Source organism: Spodoptera frugiperda, chromosome 29 (assembly GCF_023101765.2).
Source record: "Spodoptera frugiperda isolate SF20-4 chromosome 29, AGI-APGP_CSIRO_Sfru_2.0, whole genome shotgun sequence".
NCBI lineage: Eukaryota > Metazoa > Arthropoda > Insecta > Lepidoptera > Noctuidae > Spodoptera > Spodoptera frugiperda.
In genome coordinates this window covers 10,276,454-10,303,831 of record NC_064240.1, presented here as the reverse complement: position 1 = coordinate 10,303,831, position 27,378 = coordinate 10,276,454, and the positions used below count along the sequence as shown (strand labels likewise).

Below are 27,378 nucleotides of genomic sequence, written 5' to 3'. Positions count from 1 at the left end.
CGTCAAAATACTCGTCCGTATCACTGTCACTGTCGTTCCCAGAAGACTGGCCACATAGCCACTTTGAATGGCAATGCTTATCTTCTGACCGAAGAAACAGCGAACCTTCTGGTCACACTAAGACAGTATATTTTTAGTTCAGACAATTTATCCAATTTGAACCATCACAAACTTTGAATGACTAAGCAAAGTTCAGTGATGGCTGTCCTAGTGATAGATAGGAATAGAATTTAATTAAAATTATCTCGCCTATTACTCTGACAGAGTTCTAATTAAACCTCTAACGACGATTACTGACTAAGTACTCGAATCCAGTGAGATTTCATCTTGTTTTAATTACTTCCATTGTTTATTGCTAACAAATCTTGTCATTTGTATAACGTGTTTAGTTTAATTGAAAAATAACAACGTAATTCATGGTTTGGTACTTTAAATAAAGTATTTTTAGATCAATCCTACGGCATTTAGACTTCACATGATAATTAAAATTCTATCACCCACATATAACCCTTAAATTCTTAATTCCCAAAAGGCCAGCCACGCAATTGTAACGCCTCAGTTGTTTGGGGTGCCCATGGGCTGCGGCGATTGCTTACCTTCAGGTGATCCGTCTGTTCGTTTACCGGCTTATAACATAAAAAATGTGTAGTCCAACCGAGGAATCACACAAAGATCCATGGCAGTCATATTTCTAAATTCAATGATCATGTCAGTAATATGTAGGATCCCTAACTATCGATATTTATGACGATACCCCTAACGTTACAATCAACGTGCTTCTTCTATTCAAGGATTTTATTGAACCGCTGTCTGACCTTCATATTGACCTTTTGCACAGAAAAGGTACGGATTGGTAGTCCAAGGGAATTCTAGACGAAAAAATAATTGCCTAACACTAGATAAAAAGAAAAAAACTTCATACGACTATTATTTCTTCAATAAGAATGTATTTGCTGACATTACAGTAGTGTCTAAACAAGTGAAAATCGCTTCGAATCTATTTAATTGGAAAGTTTGTTAAAAAAATCATCGTTTAGACTTACCTAGACGTAGACCAACAAATTATATTTATATTATAACTTTTCTAAGACAAACTAAATTAATTATTATGTTTTTTCGGTTTACTCATATTTTACGTTAATAAGCTTAGTATTAGAAGACTGGATAGTGATATAGGTTTTACACATTTTTCTTTTCAAATCGTCGGCCAAATCGAGGGCAGAAGACTCGTACTACGAAAGACCGCTAATATTAAGTAATATCAGTCAGTAATGTAATAGTAACTGATTAATAATTACGTCGCTTATCAAAACTTGGAATGCTTTAGTTCAATTACCTACTTATTTAGTTGATAAACCTTATCAATAATACCGGCGTTAACATAATTTACTGATGATTTATTGAAATTGTATTTTGAACATCGTTCATTGAAATTACGAATGTGTGTATTATCAGTTATGTTTTTATGTTCTTTATCAATAATAATCCCATAATCTGTATCTATAATATTGATGACTGCACGGTAGGTGCGGTGTCTGGATCATTGGCTATCGCGCAACGTGCTGCAAGTGCTGCAAGTGCAACTCTTTGTGTGATGCACAAATTGTTGTTTTGGGTCTGGTTGTCATGTGAATGTGAACTTGTATGTTTGTAAACGCACCCATGGTACAGCAGAAAATGCTAGTGTGAGGCAATGTATTTAAAAAAATATATACGTTTGATCTTTTAAATATTATATTTTTTGAGGCCATGCTGCCGGCTTAAACGTTAGTTCTATGACGAGAAGAAACTACGACAAAACACAATCTGTAGAAATCTACGTATACAATAAATAACTAACAATAACTTGTAACATGTACATATATTCAGTATAGGTATATTTACAACACATTTACAGTAAACTTTCGTTTACATTGTCTTCGACAAACGCTCACAATTGTGGAAATAGTACTGTTCACAATTTAGCCAACATCTTCTATTATATTAAGAAACTTGCCAAATGACATCACACTTAAAAAAATACACACAGACCATTAAAAAGCGATCATTAGGTACATTTAGAAATTTATTTTTATTTTCACGACTAAGGTACATGGAGCCCTTAATTTTCGTTATGAATAATATAGACGGTTAAAATAGACTCGTGTTGACACACATCTGTGGTTCCCGAATAGAAACTCTATTTCTGTCTGTCGACTCGTAATGACTAGACGATGCCTAACAGATATATCTACAGATATATATCTCACATATATATGTATATATAAAATATACACATTATATAACATGTAGGTACCGCAATATATTAGTTTTATTATCCACATTACATTTTGTTCGCAGTCAAAAATATTGTTTGTAATATTTCAACTTTTACTTTTTTTAACACCCTGTATTTTGTGCTTGTTTTATGTCGCAATTACGATGATTAGTTGTTGTTTTTTGTTGTTCTGAGTTGAATGTCATGCCTTCAATGGCATAAGGGGTAATTATTTATCTTTATAATATAAAATAGGCACAATTAAAAGTTATATTGCACTGCCACCGATGTTTAGAAATCCATTTATGGAAACAATTAAGGTAAAACTCTAAAGAAGTTATTCTTTTCTTACGGAAACAAATACTTTCGAAGATATATTGATTTAAATATCGCGTGAAACTCTTAAACTTTGAGTCGTTTCATCTAAGTATTATTATCTTACATATATAAAAATGTAAAAAAATACGTGTCTAATAATTTTCATTACTTAACTGACGGACTAAATAGATATTTAATTTTCATACCCCATCATCATTCCTACTACCTCAAAACCAGTATTTTATTCATCACCTCTGTCTATAACCAGTATAAGCGTATTCTAAACGTAATAGAGACGAAAATCTTTAATATTTTCTCCTACAAAAACACTAAAGGAATCCACATGTCTTCATCATTTCAAATTAGATATCTATTCGTATTACGAAAGTAATATATCACAATTGATTCGATTATCAAACTCGGATAAAATGTGATACAGAGAATTTATAAATTAGTTACATTGAAAGATCGTATGTAAATCTGACGGCAAGGAAAAAGGAGCTTTAAATCTTGGAGGAGAAGTGTGAAAATCGTTTGTGAGGGGTTGTGGTGTATATACCTATGTATCGTTTCTACAGTGGGTTAAGATAGAAAAATGTGATGAATGAACGTATAAATAATCATGGCGGCTACTCTTTAATCATAGTTGTATTTTCAATGATATACGGAAGACTTCATATGTTTCCTCGTTATTTAGGGAAGGAAAGAAAGATTTCCATGTTTTCTTGCGTTTTTCATCATCGTAGCATTTGTTTTATTTAGGTATATTTTCTGTTAGAAGGGATTTTGAATTTGTATTTAGTAACACTTTGCTGTAATATTTACATAGAACTTTCCACTTCTATTTTCGCGTATTATAAACTAACTTCTGCCTTCTTACGCATGAATAGGTGTTTCCTGTTTTTTCCATTTCCATGGGAATTTAGGGAAATCCTTTCTTAGTGTTCCCCTAAACGTCTTAAAAAACATACATGCCAAGTTTCAGCTTCCTAGGTTCAGTAGTTTTAACTGTGCGTTGTCAGTCTATTACTCAGTCAATCACAGAAGAGTTTTATACTCGTATACAGAGTAATTACAAAGGTAATTAATTTATTTAAAGCAAAGCCTGTATACATTAAATACTTCATGATTAATTAGATATGAATCAATTACCTAGACACATGTCACGTTAAAATTAATATACGACTATTTAACTTTATAAATAGACAAACACGTGTAGTTTAATTGTAATTGTTTTCAAGTAAACTTATGAATAGATAGCTTTGGTATACACGATACATAAGGCTATACATAACCAGTTTATCGTGGTCTTGCTTCGCGTAATATGTCCGTACATTCGACGGTCAATTTATATTGGTTTTTCAGTTTCACTACAGCATACATATGTTTAGTATCTAAGTGTAGTGTTATTAGTCATCAGACACAAGACTAGAGCAAGTTAGCCATGACCTAGACTTTGTTCTGAGCTATGACATTATTTCTTATGTCACACGTAATTTGTGGCTTTTTGCCAGAAAACTAACGAGTTGATTTCAAAATTCTATGTAACAAGTGACATGTAGGCTGAATTTGTATCATATGGTAGGAAACTAATTTGTCATTCATTTGTTATTTTAAAAGGGGGTTAATGAGGTAATGACTATAGTATACAAAATGGGGTTTCTATTGAAAACCAGAAGTAATTTTATGTTAATAAACGTAGTTCTAGTATAATTGGACTAAATATAATAAATATATATTTGACAAGGGCACCGGACCAAGAGTCCGTGGAGAAATAACATAAATAGAAATAAAAAAAAACCTAGTCTTTATCATTGTACCTTATTCGTCGAACTACATAGTAAAAACGTTGATATTCCAACGTAAAATTAAAACCTTTTGCGCTTAAAACCGCGAATCGCAATTTCGAAAAACTAGCAAAAATTTGAATATTCAAAAGTTCGGCAATAGCATTTCATTGTCGGTTGGCTGAATAAAACCAAAATATTGCGCGCAAACGAACTTTCATTCAATATTCTGTTCTGATGAATAATTAACTAGCTGACGGTTCACTAACAGCCTGGGTTTACTGGGAATATCAAAAGATTTTCCAAAATAGACTTCAAAGTCTCCGTGCGCGGTCATCATCGTCTTTACGTCTGATCATTTTACACAAAGAAGATTTTAGAACCCAGATCCTGTACTGAAAATACTGAAATACCTATTATATTGTGCCTTCATAGATTTAACATAAACACATACATAGATACAGATGACAGAATATGAAAATACTACAAACTGCCTCAGCAAAAAAAAGAAACATAAAAAAAAAAAACAGATAGAGAGATAAAAAAATGACAGAATGGGTTACATACTATTTGTGACTATAGAACATAATACATATTTCCTACAACTCAATTTCGAAGCAACAAATCGATTTTTGCTATGTAAACACCCATTCATAAACACTCCATTAAAATAGACGTCAATAAAAATTGTTATTCGATTATTCGAAAACTCGATACGGTATCGAATACTAATATTACAGTAACGCTCCGTCGATCGCAGATCAAAATTCGACAGCACTTTTAATACCAATTTAATACCGTGATACTGCTTTATTTGTTTTTTCGCTAAAATGGTGTCCTATTTCAGTTTAGTTTTTATATTGTTAGTTTGAAGGGAAAATATTGGCTGTTATAACAAATATTGTTGGATTTTTTAAATATTGCAAACAATATAATACTATGAATGTCTGAGTATTTAGGTTCTTTTTTTGTGGGAAAATCATCCAATGTCTTGGGCAAGGTGTCACACTCTTACTGACTAAAACAGCCACCCCGGTTCCTTAGCCTGCTTTTCGAGCCGGAGCCCCGGTAAACCTGCTAGGTAGTCCGTAGCTCCGGATTAGGCATCAGCCCTACTGAGTATATAGGTACAGTACAGATAAAACTTTTATCCATCTACTATCTCATATATTGTCGAAAAACAAAAGCTATGAACAATGGACTCTCAGTTCGACGTTTGAGTTTGCAATCGGGACCAAAATCAAAGTTTTTTGTTTGATTTTAAAAAGTCAAAATACGTTATACTGTTGCTACTCGTTCCGTACTAAATGTACATAGAGAAAAACGAGTAGTAAACGTTGTATTACCTTTTTTTCGTGTCATATTGTTGCCATATTCAGTTCGCTAGCTCCCAGACAAATAGTGACTTGATTTGGCGACTGACTATTCGACGTATGAGGTCAAATATATGTATCTAAATTTTGATAAACACAATATTTTGGAGATAACATGCTTATTAACCCATTAACCGCCTGTCCCGCATATGTGACACATATTTCCGTGTCCCAGCCGCTCATGTCGTATTGCTGCGACAGAGAACTTAAATGATTTTTTCGTTCTAGTCACACGATTGCTCCTTATTTAGTGTAGATACGTAATTGTTTGATTTGTGCCTTATAGTAACGGTACTTATTTATTTTTCAACTGGGCGCTTAAAGGGTAAATACCTACTTATGTAGAAACATCACATGGTGTTCAAGGTTCGTCTGTCAAAAAGACAATGAACATATTGTTCTATAAGATTTTAATGTAGTGTGAACGGGTACTGCTGCCAATATTATTACAGTAAAGTATATGTTATTATGTGTTGTGTTGTGGTGCATATGTTCTGTGCGGCGGCTGAGTAAGGTCACAGGGCATCTGGCGTAGGAACACATGTGCTCGCTATTTTTATCGCTCGCCATTCAACACTGATATCGTACTAAACTGTACGCCTACAAAAACTGGGAATTATTAAACAGATTTCGTTGTGATGTTGATAAAAAAATTGTGTCAATATTAACAGCTGATTAAGTATATTGTTTTTTATAAATTTTACTTGGTGTTTAGAACAGTTTCGTTATTAGACCGTTACGCTGGTAAATAAATTGTAGACTTTATTATTTATTATTGAATTTATAACAAGGTGGCTTAGTTATCAATTGATAGCAAGCTATAAAATTTCGTAAATCGTAAAGAAAAATATATTGTAGGAAAATTTTTTGGCTATTAGACGAGTATTTCTATTTCTCCTTCATCTATATTATCTACATTCAAAAATGCCAAAAATGCAATCAAAAAATTGTAGATCGAGCTCCAAATAAAATTTCAACGAGCAACGTCACAGTTCTGAATTCAACAACATTGTATAGAACCGTTCACAAAATCGAAACAGTAAAAAAGGTCAACTCCTCAATCGCTGTGCTTTTAGTGGGCTTGACTCAAACAATGATGGTTACTCTAGTAAAATGGGGCTTTTACAGTAAACCCAGCCTTTTGTCTACCTCCTATAGAGAAGTGAGCCACATAGATCTCATATAAGTGCGTTATCGACTACGCCAACACATTTGCTCTCGAGTTATACAATCGCAAACAAAGAGGGAATATTATTGAGAGGGAAATATTGTAACGAGTTTTCGTTGGCTTTCTTTGAATGTTGTTTCTTGCCAATGTTTTTTGTTGGATTCTATCTGATACGTATGATATACCAGTACCTAGGTATGTCATTATACATACATAGTATTTATATACGCCTGGATACAATATTTGATTTGGGTCTAGCGTTTGCTTCTCTACTTAGCTTTGTAAAGTAAAATAAGTGTAGTTGCCTCACTCTAGGATTATCTTCTGTGTCATGGGAACATTTACAAACATACAAGTTCACATACACATGACACCCAGACCCGAAACAATAATTTGTGGATCACACAAAAAGTTGCTCCGTGCCGGAATCGAACCCTCTACACGTTACACGGCAGCCGCCAACCGTGCAGTCAAATTAATTTATTAGTTGTCCACAAAAGACAACATTATACTTCATCACAAAACGTAAAAACGTCACACAAACGTTTATCAACACGCTGTATCATATCTACGTATCTATCTACAGGCCGTTATACTCCGAGCTGAGGTTTGACAGCGTCAAACAAATTGACAGCCCTGTAATCGGCCCTTACATCTTGTTACATGACTAACTTTCATTGAGTTTCACTGAGCGCCTTTTCCGCGTCAAACAATTTTTCCTGGTGTAAATCTGGGGGTAATGGGAAAAGTTGTAACAAGTATTCTGAACATATTATGTGCCATTAATATTCTGACGAGTCGCCGACGCTGGCAACCCTATAAAAGTTCAATGAACACGACGACGGTAGCTTGTAATTTTCGTGTTTATATGTTATGTATTATATTTTATATTGTACCTTGTGAAAAGGGAGACTTTGAAAGGCAGGAAAACATATAAAAAAAATTTTTTTTGGATGAAATATGAGTATCAAATATATTTTTGGAAATCTGTATTGAAAGAATGAATAGTATTACGTAGCTGAGGTTTTATAAAAATAAGATTTTTTGTTTAGGTCGTGCTAAAAACTCACGCCGAACGAACCCAAACTTTTATGTCGAAAGATGAACATTCGTGTAAAAGGATTTTTGTGTTGCTTTCACAGATCAATCTGAAACTTTCAGTACGTGTGACGAACGTGCTGGGCTTACAACCCATGTCGACATAACTTCAGAAAAAAAACTGACAGGGCTTTGAAAACATGAGCTATTATTACAAGCAAACCAAAGAAATATGCAAAAATTATTAAATGTTTTTATTGATCGAAATTGGTATTAAATAAAATTGATACAAGATTTCCGAATACCCGATTTTCCGGTTAATCGTAATAAATTAAAGAATTATTATATTTACTCAACGAATTCTTACTTGGATAAATAATCTGAGAGATACAGAGGTCCGCAGCCGTATTCGGGAATAAGAGGTTCAATTTTTCACCTTTTGTAGGCAGAAAAATATAAAAAAGGATTTCATACAAATGGAAACGTACCCTTTTGAGCAGCCTATTGTTTGTAGGAGGCGAGGAAATGTTTTTGAGGGAAGCAAAACCCTTTGCTGTACGCCACTTAGTTGTGAAACCCCTAAATGGCATGAATTTATGATTTATTTGTTTTGAGAATTAAGTAAATAACGTATTGGGTCAAAGTGTCAAGGCGACATCGAGGCCACATCTAAATATTTGTTTGGTATTTCGCATAATATAGACAGCAGTAGTGCGCACTTAAAAAAAATAGTACTTATCTATGATAATAAATAACATCCCAAATAAATACATTATGTAAACACTACACGTTTTAAAAACACACCACTTAGTTATTAACTAAACTAAGCACAGCTCATACAGCTCGAAATATTGATAAACGAATAAATAGATAAATATTAGAAATACATACACTATTTCAAAATGTAAACATAAGCGGGAAAAACGACAGAAACTTGTCAATAATATAATATGTAGAACTAGTAACTAGTAGTAATATAACTAAACATACTTTACATATAACGTGACGCCTTTAATCGCCGAAGGGGTAGGCATAGGTGCACATTATGGCACATAATGCCAATGTGGTGTACATTGGCATTATGTGCCATAACGCCACATTTCACAATTTATGTTGTAAGTCCCATGTAATAGGTGGTGAGCCTATTGCCATATACCAGCCACATTTCCAGACTCCGTGCTACTACTGAGAAATTTTCGAAAAAGCGAAAAAAGCCCAGTAATACTTTGCCCGACCCGGGAATCGAACACGAGACTCCTTGTCAAGCAGTCGTACTTGCGACTACTCGGCCAACGAGGCAGTCGTACATACTTTACATACTAGTTCCTTAATACAATTTAACGACTTCAACATTAAGTCGGCCATTTTTAATAGCCTTTAATTCTTCAAATTCCTACAGACTATGTAAATTGTGGTGATGTAAGTGTGAATTATATAGCCATGTTGAAGATACAATATAACTAGTAACTACGTCTGTCGTACGCATGTTAACTATTATAAAAACCAATTTGTTTACATAAGACGCAAATTGCCGTACTTCAAGCAATTTGTATAAGTACCGTATATATTTTCTCTATTAATCAAGTTTATTTCAACGTCAAAGATCAAAAATACTTTCGATTTTATGCCTCAAAATAGATAACAGACGACTTTCGTGTTATGACCAAATTCGGGCAAATTCCAGCCGCTTTAGTCTTTGTAATTTCAAAATCAAATGCTAAATCTAGACTTTACTACCGTTCTCAGAGTCAATTAATGGTCACTTAACCCAGTCCATCAGCAAATGTTTTTGGAACAAAATCGTTACTAAGATCTAGTCTATACCTAGATCATTCGAATGTATGTACTTCTATCTATTTAGTCGCTTCACCATCTCAGTAACAACAGTCTAATAAAAATCAAAGCCTTAATTAAAAACCCAAGCAAAGTCGCCATCTTAGAAAATTCTCAGTTTTCAAGAATGAAAGAAAAAACTTAAGGCAACATTAATTTATTATAATAATAATCATGTCCACGGTCTCGTCTTACATTTTAATTAGTCTGGGAAAGGGTTGCGGTTGTATTTAACTGAAACTATGTACAGAGGTTGTAACTTGATATATAGCTGTATAACTTAATAATATGAAGCATTAAATTTATGTGCTATGTTCATATTAAAGCAATGGTAACTAGAGAAATGGGTTCTATTGTGGGCAAAAAACCCTTAGACTTGAGTTTAGGGCTTCATAAATTTTAGCCGAATATGTCTAAATACATAATACCTAAGTATTATGTCACAACTTAGTCATTTACACCATAAACAGTATTTCAATATATTCCTTGTTATACTTTGTATGGTATAAGAGGTATAGGTACTATGCACTTACAATAAGAATAATTACTCAGTAAAATATAAATTACCACTACTTGGAAAACTGCATGAGTTTATTTTTAATATTAATTTTCATAATTTGTAAGCAATTCACAAGAAACAAGTGTGTTATGTAAAGTAAATATTCAATGACGATACAGTTTAAATAAACCCCTCATAGAAATGGTAAAACTTTAAGAGATAGAAAGCATTGCGAGAGATACACGTGTTCGTGTATCCAAACATATACATCGGAAACTATATATATAGGTGTTATATGAACATATCTGCTAACTGACCGTAGCATTTATCTTTGACCCAAAAGAACAGTTAAACAGCCATTGAAACTTAGCGCAACCTTCCTTTATTGTTCAACTTATATGTATTAACATTATGTAACACTACGTGTTTTATTCCTTGAAGGGTCCTCGAAAAGAGAGGAGACTGATATAGCATATAGTCAAAGATTGACGTACTCGTAATGTATCAGAGAGATTATAAAAAAAACAAGTCTTTTGAAAAGTGTAACTTCGGAGATTCTTGCTCGTTCTTCTCCATTCGAAGCTACACTTTGGAATAAGCACCTAGCTTCACTAACAATTCATTTTGACTGAATGACGGACTGAATATAAAATCCCGTGTATTTTTTTATAGAATGTTGTAGATAAAGGAGGTTTCTTCTGTGTCGTGGGTACGTTTACAAATATACAAGCTCACATGTACATGACGCCCAAACCCGAAACAACAATTTGTGGATCACACAAAGAGTTGCTCCGTGCGGGAATCGTCCTGCTACGCGTTGCACGGCACGGTAGCTAGTTACCCAAGCACCGCACCAACCGTGAATACATAGATCATATCGACATTGACCAAGGATATCTATTCAAGTTATTGTACAAATTGTACGTTATCCAGTCTTATTATTGCCTTCACCTTGAAAGAGCCTGGCTCAAAGGTTAATTGATTCAACGCCGATATAGTGGCTTGAAGTGTCTTTCATTATAGACGAATAAATTTACTTCATATCAATACAAACGGAAGCCATTTAAATATCTCGCCTGTCATTTTTAGAAAGGGTAGGTAGAGGTGATGGTTGTTGTACACGCACAGACAATATTGCTATTAATATGGTTTTAAAAGATATTCTTCGTTGGGTTTAGGTTTAAGTTTTGAAAGATATTCTGCGATAGACCGATTTGTCTGCTCGTAAACACTCACCCGCATTTACTCCAGTTAATCCGTGAACATGGCGCTTGCAACAGTGCCGAAATATCGGAAACTCGATAAAATGAATAAACATGGTAAATATCCCGTTATAAGTTCTAATAATAATAATATAATGTACAGTCAGACAATTTATCAGTTAGCAAGTAACAAAATAAAAAGTTTTTCAGATACCGTATCGTCTATTCTATCTATACAGTAACGAATCAGCATTATTTTCTTACCTGTATACCAAATAATTTGGCTGTATGTACTGTACATATACTCAAAATAGCTGCTAGATATTTTGATATAGACCTCTTTTTCCTGGCCTTTTCCCAACTAGGTTGGGGTCGGTCTACGTCTTAAACAAATTTTGGCTGAATCTCAGAACTTTCTACGGAGAGGCTAAAATAGATCAAAAATTGAACATTGTGTCTTCAACTTCGTAATATCAATCAAGTAGCCGGATATCGAGGACATAGTATTGTTTCTAAAATATCTCTCAATCGCGATATTTCAATAATAGTTATATAATCGACCAATAATTTGAAATAGGGGTTACACGAGCGTACTGAGAATTGCGAGCCTTAACATTTATAGAAGTAATATTGAATTCGATATTTTCCTTGAGACTTTCGTTCGTATTGCTGAGAAGTGACGTGGTATTATCTTAATGGATTAATCTTAAAATACGTAGTACGACTACTACGTATTACTACTACTACTATTCCTTTACTATTTTCCATTGGTCATCAGCTTCTGACTCTACTAGATGCTTAGTGTAGTAAAATCTTAGTAGTTGTAAAATTCGAGCATATTAAGATTATTATGTACTTAGTGCATCGAATATTATAATGATAAAGATTTGATACCAAAACTTGAGTTATCAAAGAACATATATTATTTCTTTGTTAAATATTTACTCAAAGATAAGGTAAATGTAAATAAAAACAGTCTGAACAGCAAAGGCTTTATCAGAAAAAAAAAACATGTTTCCGTAGTTAAATTCGATTAATAACAAAAAAACCCATGTAATAATAAATAACCAAACCTCAAATAAAATAAGTTTACATCGATGATTTCATGTAACCGTTTGTCTGTCTGTCATCGCCAGAATGTGGGATGTCGTAAACTACGAGTAACTAAATGTTTGTACCAGGGCTACAGAATCTCAAGGCGGTTGGGGCAATCAAATTGTTACCTTGTGGTCGCAGATGACATTTTTATAAAAATAACTAATCTATTTTTATATTATATTAATTAATTAAGTTTTATTTATAATGCAAATAAGGATATAAGGATGTGACGATACATATAGTAATTTATGGGAATTAAAAAAATATTGACATTTAGAGGATGATTCCATTCATTCACATTCCAAAACAAGTCTTAGAGTGGAATGTCCAGAGGAAAAGGAAGCGTGGCCGTCCTCGGCAAACGTTGCGTAGTGGCAGAAGCGGTGGGTATCGTCATGACATAGAGCGAGAAGCTCAAGACCAATCGAAATGGAGGACCTCTGTGGACGCCCTTTGCCCCATCTAGGGGACATGGGACCTTGAGTAGATATTTAGAGAATTAGTTTAACTAAAAAGTTTACTCTTATTCCATACAAGGGTAATGTCTGCTTCCACCATATTAAAGTGACGAAGATTATTTGTATTTCAATTTTACTGTGAAATACTTTTACTGTCGTACTAAGAGACAATTAATTAATTTATTCCTTAGTAATGATTTTGTATCGGAAACAATTGCTATGAACTGGGTTAAGTGGTTAATCATTTTTAGTGATTTTATTTCTTATTTTAGTATAATGTCGATTACATAATATTATTTTGATCAAATTACTTGTATGTAAAACATAATTACAGTATATCCAGAAATACATCATTTAGGAACATTTTTCTACACCAAAACACGTTTAAAAGAATCTGTTTGGTACAAGTAGCGTGTTAATATTTATATTACACTACACGCCGGTGTGAAGGAAGTGCACGGTTTTATCGTTATCAAGCCGTGACGTAATATTTACATGCAGAGCAGGGCCACACGCGGCGCGCGCGCAAACTTCAGATTATAGGGCTGTCGCTGTCGAGCTAATGTCGTCATGTCGTAACAAATTTTATATTCATAGAAAATGTTAACGGGACACGTTTTTACGTGACTTTCAGGAATATTCATAAAGTTTTATTCAGTGGGAGGCTGTGCTTTTCCAGTTTTATCCTCTTGTACTTACAGATGGAGAAGTTGTGTGAAGGTAACAGTATTATATTAATATTATTGTATAGAGTGTAGAAGGTTGTACGGTTGAGGTACTTATTTACTTGGCAAGCGGTTGCTAAGCAATGTGTCACAGGTTCGATTCTCACACGAAACAATTGATATATCAGGCCATTTTTTTTTTGATAATGCGTTGCCGGGTACCGGATTTTCTCCTGTGTCGTGGGTGCGTTTACAAACATACAAGTTCACATAAATGTGATACCCAGACCCGAAACAACAATTTGAGGATCACGTGTTGCTCAGTGCAAGAATCGAACCCGCTACACACTGCGCCACAGCCGGTTGCCCAGTCTCCACGCTAACCGTGCAGTCGGGTTCGGGTTAAAATATCAGGAAAACGGCCTTCAGTAATCAAATAAAAAAATAAAAAAGACAACTTAACACCAATCCCTAGATCGCTCAGTCGAATCATATTACTGTCAAAACTCCACTAACTTACAAAAAAAAGTAAGAACCAATACGCGTTACTGGCATAAAAAGCTTTACTACTTTGGCAATAGGGGCGGGAATGTTATGCAAATGTGTGGTCAGATATGACGTTTTTTTACGAATGTCCAAGAAAATGCTACGTCAGCGGTGCCATGGAGGAACTAATGCCTATTTTACGGTTTTCCCTCTCTTATGGTTATTTCGGATATGATTGTCGACAGTCGTAAAAAACTTTCTTTATAAACGGTTTTATAGGGATCAGGGTTTATGTTATCCTTTCAAGGGCTGCTGTTTATTCTTCGGAATAAGTTTGTTGTTATAAGAATATCTTTCGATAGGTATTTACCCTATGGTCACTCATAGGGCCTATTCCTATTGAGTGTTTAGTAGTCAAATGCCTATGGTCATTTATGGGATTGCTATAGTGTTTCGTAATCAAACATATCTTATTGTCTCTGGATAAACAATAATTTAAACCACATACTTGTTTTCATCTTGGCTGACAATATGCGAAAAATGAGCGATATAGTCCCAGTAGTTAAGCCAAAAAGTTAAGAAATATGAAGCTGAGTCCACCGAATTCAATACTTGATTAATTTCATTCTTTATTTTATTTGATTTTTTTAATTTTCGTTGAAATATTTATTTATACTAGTGGTCGCCTAGTGGTCGAAATTCGACCATATACGATTTAATTTACAATACCACTTAACATACGTTCAAGGATAATTTTTATTTAACTCAAACTCAAACAAACTCTTTTATAAAACTCTATTCATATGAGACGTCAGAATATCATCGCAATGTCTATTGATTTTGACGTTTTGTCAAATACGATCAGATACTATGCATGTGTGTGTAATGTTTTATTTATTGATTTAATGTACTTTATAAGCATTATTTTTGAAAAATTTTAGCGTTCTTCACTTCTCCTACACATAAACTATAAGTGTACCAAATTTTATGCTCCTACGTCCGCGCAATTTTCGTAAAAAGAGGTCCAAAGTTTTTGCATCACGTATTAATATATAGATTATGCTTCTGTGGACGAGTACTACTTGTAGTTTCATTTAAATCATATGAGTGATCTCCCTACTGTTGATTTCTTACCTCCTTGTATATTGCTGTAAATAACTATTTTATATAAAGAAACGACAACATAAAAATGTTTAGTCAACACCAACAGAAAACAGATAAAACACATAAAAATCAAACACTATTAAAACCACGGTTAAAACACTGCAATCGTCATTCCAAGGTTAAATAATTAAAACATTATAATAATTAGTTAGGTAAAGTTCACATCAATAAAACAATGAGTTTTCTTGAACTCCGTATTTCGAAAAAGAAAGAACACAAATATTGCGAAATTGTACCTTAACAAACTGGAAATAGAATTGATTTTCTAAAACTATATGCAAAGCTTAACAATTCCACAATATTATATTCAAACTTTAATCGAATCCAAGATAAACTCATATAAAACGACGTTATTCTGTCTGTTAAGTTCAAATAAAAAAAAACAACGTCAAAAGAAAACCAGGTAAGTTACGTAGCTTTCCAAGAAAAGCTGGGCTTGAATTGTCTTTTAAAAATACCATTTTCAAAATCTCGGTATTTATTAAGGGACTTATTGAGACTCCATTGAAGACCATGATTCATATGCTTTGATTTGTTATACATCTGATAGTTGTTTTTTAGCTTAAACCCTACTTTAAAGCTATGCTTTTCTGCTTTGAAAACCCTAGTCCAATTATCACACTAATATTATAAATCTGAAAATTTATTTGTTTGGATGTTTGTCCGTCAATCACGTAGAAACTACTGAACGGATTTTGATGAAATTTAGACAGACAAGGAATGAACTGACTTTGGTGATAGGATACTTTTATCCCACGGGAAATCGAGCGATGCTGCTGGCAGAAGCTAGTTTCTTATAAATCTGATATAGAAAGTTATTTTTAGCAGCTTAAACCATACTTTAAAAATTCGCTCGCATTTCTGCTTTTGAAACGCTAGTCCAATTATAAAAAATAGTTTTGCTTTTGAGTACTATTCATGAAAGGTATTTAAACAATTTCAAACTTCGTTTATAATATTTTTATAAGTAAATAAGTAAACTGGTAAATCCACGAGGCTGGTGTAAAAAAATCATATACAAATCTGTATATTTCATATAAAAAAATTACGTATTTAATAACATGAGTATGCAAGGGAAATTGGAAAAAAGCAATTTCGAACATAACCTTTGATTTTCATAGAAACCAATTCTACGTATAATAGAAAGGGTATGAAAAGCTGCGAATGAAACCATATTCATATATTTTTGTTGCCTATACATATACATTTGTATACAGATTTGTTTATTTTTTCTGTTTCATGTTTCTGTTCAACTTTGAATAACTAAAAATATGTCCGTGTATTTTAGTTGTCAATTAAAAAAAACTTGCCTCAATGAACGAATGTTTACGATCGTAATTGATTCGCTATTCGATATTTAGTTTTTTAAATTGCATTATTAGATATTTAGATTTTTTTATCTCTAGGTTTTGGAGTTAGAAATTATGCCCGGTGTTTAGCCATAATGTTATTTCTTAATTCACAATACCTTTAGTATGAGTTTCCTTTATGTTTCTTGAAATCGGAACGAAAGCGCATTTTCATTGGCCAGCTCGAATAAACCAACCATTATGATTACTTTAATCGTACTAAGGGCACAGGACTTCTAAAAGGCATACACATAGGCATTTAAATTATGTAGGATATTTTCGGCTACCCCATTGAAGGCTTATTAATTATCCAATTAGCATTCAATGGTGTTTAAATATCGTTCTATTTCAGGATATTGGCTGAGTCAGAGAGAGACAGACGTATTTAATTATTTATGGTGTTTTTAGCGTCTACTTAGCCACAGCACTGTGGTGTTAAGGTTTAATTTTATCTTCTATGGGGTATGATTATGGTGTGACTAATTTTGATAAGATTAGGTTTAAGTCAATTAAACCCTACACAAACATGAGTTATGGTGTATACCAACCAATTCCCCGAGGAGATGGAAGCTCTGTCTCCACACATGTTAATATTTAAGTGTTATGAAATCGTAGTACCGAGGATATTTGTACACTACAATATTATTATCAATTTTAGAAAAAACCCAATATAATAGGTACTTGATCAAAACACTCACTAAGTACTTTGGCCAATTCAGGACTCAACTCGGGATTGTCCCGGATTCTTAAAATGAACTCTATGATAATGGTCTCAATACCCAATACACCACTTTCTCCACTAACTACCACACAACAATCAAAGCATATGAATCATTAAGTACTAAAATGGGGTCAGCAGAGCAGTTAGTCGCCGGGGACTATCCAATACCTGGAGAGGTCGAGCGCGCTTTGAAGGTCGGTGCGATCATGACAGTGTCTGGAAATTACAATCAGAAATATGAAATACAACAAAAAATAAACCTTAAATCATAACAACTAAAGATGATAATCAGTTAAAAGACCTATTATCGCTTACGACGTTTTTTAACGGGTCTTGTTTACCATTTCTTTTTTCTATTTTCAAGGTCAATATGAAAAATGTTCCAAACAATGGCGCCATTAGGCTTAACTAGCGACCTCTATCGGCTATTGGTCAATAAAGTCATCAATGAAAGAAAACGATTCTTACATAATAAAGACGCCCACTCATCATCCTACAATAATACATCAATCACAATCGAATAATATTGACTACGAGTATCGCAAACAGAATAATATTCAAAGAAAAGTTCTTAATTTATAAATAACTGCGAAGCCTTTTCACCTCAAATTGAACGAATTATCGATCAGAATCATATTTTCGTTTACTCCTACACAGTTTTTCGATACTTTATAATATAAATAACTCCTCTTAAGGAGTCTAAAAGTTAAGATTTGGTCTAATTCTGTATTCTTTCAGTTTTCTTATAAGTTCAAGGATCCATGTAGATGTATCTACATCTATATCTTTCGATACTTATGTTATAAGGTTAATTAGAGTAAAAGGCTTGTCTACTAGCTAAACAATGTATGGCTTACACAAGTAACTGTTCAACGAGGTAACTCGACCAGTTTCAGGCCACGAGAGGGACCCATATTGACTGTGACTGTTGTCATAATTAGGTAATTTTAAATATCACATAACAGCTATTATAGATAGGTAAGAATTTTTATTTGTATTTAGAAATATAAAAAAACAATGTTTTTTTCTTATGACCCTAAACGTACCTGGTACTAGCAATAACTGGCTAATGAGGTTATTAGTCACCTATTGACATTGTGGCCAGTATAGTATATAAATAATTCACGTAGAATATATAAATCTGTAAAATACGTCAATGTTCTGTTTGCTTATAACACACACCATGTATAAATAAATAACATTATTATTCCATTGTATTTCTTTACAGCTGTATAAATATGAATCAATACCACAAACTAATGCTATTCTACTAACTAAAAGAAAAATAAAGGGAACAAAACCAGGATAACACAACTATGGATACAAATGCATAAATGAAAAAAGAATACTAGGTAATACTACTGAGGGAACCACAATTAAAAATGGCAAATGAGTGTTACGGCAAAGTCAAACGTTTCTTCTTTTATATTTACAACAGAATTGTGTCAATGAGCAATACGTTTTCTAGAAATGTATTGTTTGTAACTAATTAATCAGAAATAGACTTCCAATAAAATTAAGCTAAATTAAACTTTATTACGTCTATTAAACAACCTAATTTTGTCAAAACAAAAATTCTGACACCACAACAAAAATTACATCGAATAGAGAAAAGAGAATTTCCCTTTAAACGTTCGTTACATCGTACGTGTAATGACTATACAAGGGAAAGTGTTTATGTGCATGTATGTCAACAAACTTAATTATATCATCGTTATCAAGCGACGCTCGTATCTTTACGAGCCTCAAGCAAGGCCACGAGACTTCGGTATTTGATTGTCCGTTATCATATTTCATTCCTTCCTCCGTACAATTTAACATCGTCGGTTTATCTTCTCAATAAAATAATTTGAATAGGAATCGCTGACTTTGTTATGGGCGTTCCGATCGACATTTATAGGTTTTGATAAAATTGGAACACTTATGACAGAGTCATTAAGAGTTTGTTCTACGTTTTATGATACGAAAGTTGCTATCACATACGATAATCCCACTTCTTGAACATATCACTGACTAAAATCTTAAGAATATTTAGATAAGGCAGACGATGCTCCGTCAGTGTACAACGCGCCTTACTAGACCGAAAGAGTTAACAAAATGCAATTAATCAATAAAAACATGGAACAACGAACAACTCAAACGGTCTACATTCAGCTTAACAATATTAGGGTGAAGGATGTGGGTCGCAACGAGAACGGTGTTAAACTAATATTGAATTAACGCGCACAGAATAATTGCGGAGAAAGTGTACCAAACATTTATCAGTTGGGGACTAGCAAGTGTTTAAAATTGGGTTCATTACCATCACTTTATGTATTTAGTACGCTTTGGGTAAACTGTACGGGACCTTACTATCTGTATGCTTTGCTTTTGTCGTGACGTTGAGCCTTTGAAGATTGTGTGCTCAGTAAAGAGGTTATATTTGAGATTAAAATGCAGGTAAATACGAAGGGATATTTCTTGAACAACATGATACAAGCAATATGTATTGTAGTTCAAAGTCAAGGTCAAAGTCAATACATGTCCAACAAATGTTCTTACAACGTCACATTAGCTGTTTCTTTGGCATCTGTTTACTCTCTAGTAGCTTCATAGTAACACATGTTTTTAGTTTTAGCTAGATATAAGTAATATTAAGGCTACGATAGATGAAAGTGCCATCTTGGCAATACTGATTTACTTTTCCTCAAAAGGATTATATGGAAATCTTTTCCCTAAAACCCTTTTAGAAAAAGTTATACTTACTTCCTATTAACTACTAATATTTGGTTTCAATTAACAGATTGCAAAGATCATTTCCCTCTCACTCTGTACTGATTATCCATTATCCTATTACACCTCTCTATTTATAGATATGACGTTCTTGTGATAACAGACATCATCATAACGTCCTTTTATCGATTACTTAAAGGTCACAGTCACAGATCAATCAGACGTGTGAAAATAATATTTGTTTTAAGATATAGTTGACTTAAGCAAAGAGCTAAAGATATGAGCATTCGACTGAATATGAGTGTGTCAATGAGTTTTGGGTTCGGTTCATTCAGAAGAGCCTAAGGTCGTATAATGGAGGCATCTAAGAGAGTGTGAAATCTTGACCCTTTTGTCCGATATTATCTTTGACTGGATCCCTGTGTCAAGCTCATTGGGTACTCACCTACAAGCTGGGCTAAATTTAAGGTAGCAACTTAAGTTGTATAACATTTAGTAAAAACTATACTTTGTTTCGAAACCTGATCGAAATCTTCAAATGGATTAGAATTTGCGATTGTGCTTTTCCTAAAGTTCTCAAAATAAGATAATCTTTCTATGAAGACTGACCATTTAGTAAGTACGCCATGAAGAATTAGGTCTGGTAATACCAATCTCGAAGTATCTGACAAATTGCAAGGAAGATTATGGGATGAGTTCCTAAATGTTATTCTTGTCCAAATAAAAACATAGAACTAAAAAATCCTAGGTAATTGAGGTGAGAAATGTATCCGAATCCGAAGGGTAACGCGACTATGCGAGAGAATATGATTTTGAATAGCAAATCAACCAGCCAGTGGTAGCTACACGCAGCGGTTGGTCCATGAAATCGAATTGGCTCACTGTCAGATACGAAAATAAGCGGAATAATATCTTATTCGTTGAAACAAGAATCCGATACGGTGTTGCAGGTGTGTCAATGAATCACACATTCAAATATTTAAATAATTACAATTACAAAACGCTAAGGCTGAATACAGGTATTGATGCAAATTCTCGAGCTCATCACTTGTGCAAATTCAACCCAACGTGTACATGTAGATGTACTTGTTGAGTTTATACATACACATATACAAAGTGGTGTTAGCTTTCTGAGATTCTAATCATCGTTTTGTTGCAATACGAGTTCTCATAATTAATGTCAAAGATTTATGTCATAACAACAAAGTTTTCACCAAAAATACTTAGCGAAAATTCACAGAAACCATATTGGACACTCCGTTAAAAGCCTAACGATGACAAACATCTCAAACACATCGGAAATCTCCTAAAGAAAAACTTCCGTCAGCGCCATCATACGTCATTTGGTAGGAATTATTTTTATGAATCAGGGCGAGTCTCCACAGCCGAGCGAGCCGCGGGCGCAGCTAATAGAGCCCAGATCCTGTGCACTGTGTGAACTGGCCGCACCCATCCACACAATCAGACGTTTTATACACACACGACTTCCTATATCCATCGGCCACGCACACATGCAAACATTCACAGACACAAAAATCAACAGAGAAGTAAAGGGGATCCGTTCCCAGTGTCCAGTTAGAAGTTCGGATGTGAATGTGTGTGTACGAATGTAGGAAGTTGCGTCTGAATAGAATGTGATCTGCGCCGCGCCTGTCGTCACACACAATCAAGTTATCTGCGATGGTGACTTGTGTTGCATGAATGAATGATACTTATGCAATAAAGATGTCTGTTGTTGCTGTGGGAACAAAGAGTATTTTGAATTGGAGATTGGTATTCGTACTGAGTTCGCCAATTCTTTTTGCCTTAATATGCGTCTCTATAAAAATAATGATTAATTTATTTTTAAATTTTACTTTGAATACCATATAAAATGTATTCTGAAAGCAATAACTTAGCAAATCGATGACAAAATATTCGATGCAAATTGAGAACCTAATTCTGATCAAATCATACAAATCCAAGAGATTACAGATTATACCTAACCAAGGAACTTAAATGTAATACTATATCCGTAATACGAAAACTATTCGTACTCTAGTTCACGTAAAAAAGCAACAAATCTCCCAAGGCAATTCAACGTAATCCATACAAGACAGCTGAATCTTATTTAAATCCAAAAGAGATAGATGACAAATTTTATGATATCTCGGATAGAACAATCGATTCTCGTATTTACATTCTGCCGAGAACACTGACAAATTATGCAAAAAGGCCACGTTTCACACGAAAGGGTGAAGAAAAACGTCGTTTTTGTAAAATTGTTGAAGCAAAATGAAGTAGAACAATGTGCGAAATGTGTAAAATGTACCAAATTGGGTATAGATGTTGTGAACACGACGTGATAACATTGAAATTCAGATTTTATGGATACATGTTCAACTACGAATGGAGTTTGTAAAACATTGGAAAGGCAAACTAAAGCATACTGCATAAAGTCTCAATTTCAGTAAAATATTTTTTATACTAACTAAAATTGATAAATACAAATAACTTTATTATACGAGTAAGCACTACAAAAAATTATGTATATTTATTTGGGTCACCACAATAAGTAGATTCTGTAATGTCATCGATGTGCCTAAAAGCTTTTACTTGTTTACTGAAATTTTAATATCATATCTTCGTATTGTACAAATTAGTATTGAAATGTATTATTTCAGTGTCTAATATTTAGAAACCTCCTTTCATAATAAATTCAGAGAATTTATTGTTCTTGATCTCCCTGTAATAGGACAAGAAACAGATGTTTAAATATTTGTACTAAAGGACCTTGTTAGGAACATTGTTTCTATAACTGTTGTAATAATTAAAGCTAACATAGACATACTAGTGTTTGAATACCTCAAATACAACATAGAAGATATAAACCAGATAACCAAGGATTTGGTAGACACAACAATACCTAATACCAATTAAGTATATGAAGGGAAACTTCAAGAACTAATATTGGAAAGTCATTCAACTATCCCATACGGTACTGATATAGAACGAACACTAGATTTAGTTCTAAATATACAACAGACGAGTTGATTTTAGCTTCGAAAATAAAAATATTACAACACAATTGAGTCAGAGTATACGTCAACTGACGTAACGCTAGCCACATAATGAATGAACTCTGAATCATTACCGCAAGTGAGCTAAATTAAGGAAACAAAACAGGATGGAAAACTTTGTAGTAATTTGCTTATAATAAGCTGATCATTAAAATTGGAACTCTATTGGTTTCGTCTTAAGGTACCGAATAATCAACAATAGGATTAACCTACATTTCGAACTTACGGATGAGTAAGAAACTTTCGATAATTAAATAGAATATTTTGAACAAAATGAAAAGTGATAAAAGAAACATCAACAACTGCAAAAGACCTATAGCGATCAAATCATTAGACTATCTATTTTGAAAGAAAGCATCCCATTTGCTAAGAACATTAAAGTACTAAGTATATCATGCTAAATATTGCTTTCATTAATCTAGAAAATCCTTATACCAAGTTTATCAGCCTTACTGAAGCTTATCAGATTCATCTAAGCATCTACACATGTGCCAAGGGAAATAAGACGAGGTCGGCAACTACACGCAGGTAACACACAGTATCGGCTATGAAAAATATAAAAACACGTTTCCAATTGCCTCTCAAACAGATGTCTTCTAGTGCTAGTAAGAAAAATAAAATCCTCATGTTATCTGATTTTAACACTTGTCTTTTTGTAGTCTTCGAAATAGAAACATGATTAGATTAGAATGTTATAGGAAATCAGTTTTGTTGCATTTCATCATAAGATCGATAGCGTTAACATGTCATGTTTAATTTTATTGAAAAAAAAAACAGTAATTTAATTGACATACAGATAACCTTGAACATGTTATCGATTTTTATTACATTTAAAGCATCGACTTATTGATCTCTCATTTGCTTTCTATGCTGTTAATTTACTTCATATTTTCTAAATCAATTAGCGTTTTATTAATCATCTAAACGATATGTTTCCGTTTCTTAAATGGGAAAGTCTGACTCATTCATTAAACGTAGCTACACAGAATTTCACAATTAGTACGAACGCGTTGTTTAATCTAACACCTACGGAACTTTAAGTATGTTAATTTTAGAAAATTACAGCGTATTTGAATTCTATTCGGGTGTGCAATTGATTATTTTAACGATTCTGTTTCATTCACCAAATGTTTGAGGAATTCATAGCGAGCAATTATGCGATGTGGAATTGTAAAATTATGCGTACGTGATGTTTCTCTGTTAGAGCTCTCCGGTTTGTTGAGATTTCTTATATCGACTGTATTTGCCTAACAATTAGGCGAAAATAGAATATGAACTAGTCTGAAGTATACTGCTTTCAACGTTAAGTGATTGGCAAATATAAAATGCATTACGTCGATCGTGTTGATCTATGATGATATTTAGATTCTGATAGCTCGAGCTGAACTTGGCAATGCTAAGTAGGTGCTTTATAGTAGATTTGAATAAGCAGCGACTACTGAGAAGAACGTGTTTAGACGTAAGTAATAAATGTTTAGAAGGTAAATATACTAGGGTTGACCTTTTCACCCAATTTCTCTCTAATTCACAAGTACAAGGTACATATTTGCATAACCATACCTACTATGGAATTTGAGAGTTATTACCCAATGCGACTATTGACTTTAATGTACAGACCCTTTCACTTGAACCTATAATAACATCGTCAACGGCTAACCAAGTGCTTTCGGTTAACCCTTCGTTACGACAAAATACAGGCTATTGGTATTTAAATTACATTTAAACCATCATTATCCTCAATTATTCGTTCAAATACGATACGTACGACCTCATTTTTTTCTAAATTAGAATCTATAAATGATCATGTTATATTTACAGATTATTATAGTGTATAAGTGTGGAGTAAGTATTGGCTAGATAGTACTAATTATAACTTACCATATGTTTACGAAATAGACAAAACTATTTTAGGATAATAATAAATTCTAGCACATCTGCATGAACACAATATTCCTAAGTAAAATCAGATAAAACCATAAACATTAGTAGCAAATAGTAAATACCTGGTAAAGGTTGAAAATATAATATTACCATGACTTGCATAATCCATAAAGTGCTCATACCACTTACATGTATTACTATGGATCTATGACTAAACCCTAGTCTTGGACACCGTAAAAGGTTTCTTAAAGCCTTGTGTGGACTTACAATTTACTACAACAAGCATGGAAATTGATTGGCTAACCAATTTATGATGTAGCGGCGACTGGTCAAAGGCGTCGTGAAGATCAATAGGTTTTATTACCGTGAAATAAGGGTTATTGTTTGTGCAACGGATAATAAGATTATAATAGAGGATTTTAGTTCAGCTTTTGATCTTTCGTTGAGTTCAGTAGGGAATACGGGTCTTATAAATTGGATTTTATTATCGTTTATTTAGAGTGATGGACATTTATTCGTGTGTTTACTGTGACAATATTTTGTTCCATTTTTCTTTACTTTAACATATCCTGTCTGTTTCTTTATAGATGTTCTAAATTGATTCTAGACATTTGCTGGAGAAGCTGAAAGCTTAATTAATAACCTAGATTAATAACCAAGTCTAGCAATATCCAATCAATAGCGATTAAACAATGTCCATGATGATCAAGTGTTGTGTAGATAGGTATTAGCCGAATGCCGGCATTATGGTGGACGGGCGTAGTCCACGTCTCCACGTGCTAAGTCCCTGACCCAAATAACGATGCCTGCAACGTCTGTTTACCAAACACACCGATAATATATTTATTTTCGTCCGTAGATCGTGATACAGAAACTCCAATCTCTTTAATGAATGGTACATAAGTCGTATTTTGAGTAGTTTCGTTTAGATTGGAATTTGTCTGAGTGAAGTATTGATTTTGTGTTTCGAGGTAAAATGTTGGAGGATTTTCCAGGAAAGGTAATGCTGGTTACTTAGTACTTATTAAACTTTTGTTAATTTATCACCGGAATAATGGAAGTAAATATAAGGATTATATAGAATCGTTCCACGAGTAATGGACCTAAAATGCTGCCTTGAGGAAGTCAATATTTTTTACTTTATTTTTCCTATCAATGTCTATCGGTGTAATTAATTAAAATTCATTTCCCTGTTTAATGCTTTTCTAGTAGCATTGATAAATGTACCCCATACACATCCCAAAAATTAAGACATAAAATATAGGTCATTGGAAACATATTTCATATTAAATGGGAATCAAATGCCGGATAAAACGCCCAGTTAGTATTTTATTAGATATTTTTTTGGCATTTTTATTATATTATTTTATTTATTTTTAATAAGAGAGCTGTTCACTTTGAAAATAGCTCATGTACTTCTGTGTCACATTTCACGAACGAGCGCGACCGTTGTGACAATTTGTTCAACTAATTGTGTGTAAGGACTAATGAGTTGGCACCATCCATTAGTTATTTCATAACTGCAGCGAGGTGCATATTGAGTGAATTCACATCGTTATGAGCAGATGAAGCCTTGCTATCATTAATCTAAACTCTCGCGTTTAGAATTACAAAATACAGCGGGTCGATAGTTTGATAAGAACTTGAAATGAGCTATCATGATTGCTTAATTACTTCCAGTCTTTAATGGTAGACTTTACCATTACAGTATTCAATCAACAACTGATAAAACAGCTATAAAGTACAGGAATGTCTATTCAAGTAAACACTAAAACCACATCATAAAACATCTAAGACAATTTCACGTATAATCCCGAAGTTAATTTTCTCACAAATTCAAATACTAGCGGTGTCATGGTTAAGTAATTTTGGAGGAATAGTCTGGAACTATGTAGACACTCAAAAACACTGAGTTATTACTCAAGTTTTGTTTGAGAGTAAGATGTCAGGCTTGTGACAACAAGAGATTAGAACATTGAAAACACTTAACCGCGTTGTAGCCGTTAATTGTTGATTGATTTTTTATGTTTGTTGCAGAAGATTTTTAATTAGTACTATCCCTTTAGTTTATAAGAAACTATCTAGACCAACAAGACCTTTCATCCTATTGTCATTACACTGATTTACATATGTGTTGCAAAATTTATTATAGAGAACAAGCTATACAGGTATTGCTATGAATGCTGCGAAGCCTGTAATGTCGTGCGCATTATGTATCTGAGGTTTTCCTTACAAGTCGAACGTGTAATGACACATGTATGGTCTAGTTAGAACATGAGTCATCATTCACATAAACTAAGTATTCTAGTA

The 27,378-nt window shown here is 33.4% G+C and overlaps 1 protein-coding gene across 22 annotated transcripts in view; it reads right to left on the bottom strand.

The window, feature by feature from the left end:
- Positions 1-27,378, bottom strand: part of LOC118268087 (sorbin and SH3 domain-containing protein 1) — a 208,535-nt gene that overhangs the window by 59,367 nt on the left and 121,790 nt on the right. For 16 of the 22 annotated variants that reach the window (XM_050706569.1, XM_050706568.1, XM_050706572.1 and 13 more), the window contains one exon: positions 17,585-17,632. The exons of the other annotated variants lie outside the window; for them this stretch is intronic. In XM_050706569.1, coding sequence (XP_050562526.1) covers positions 17,585-17,632 — 48 coding nt within the window. The remainder of the gene's footprint in view (positions 1-17,584; positions 17,633-27,378) is intronic. 22 annotated transcript variants of the gene reach the window in all.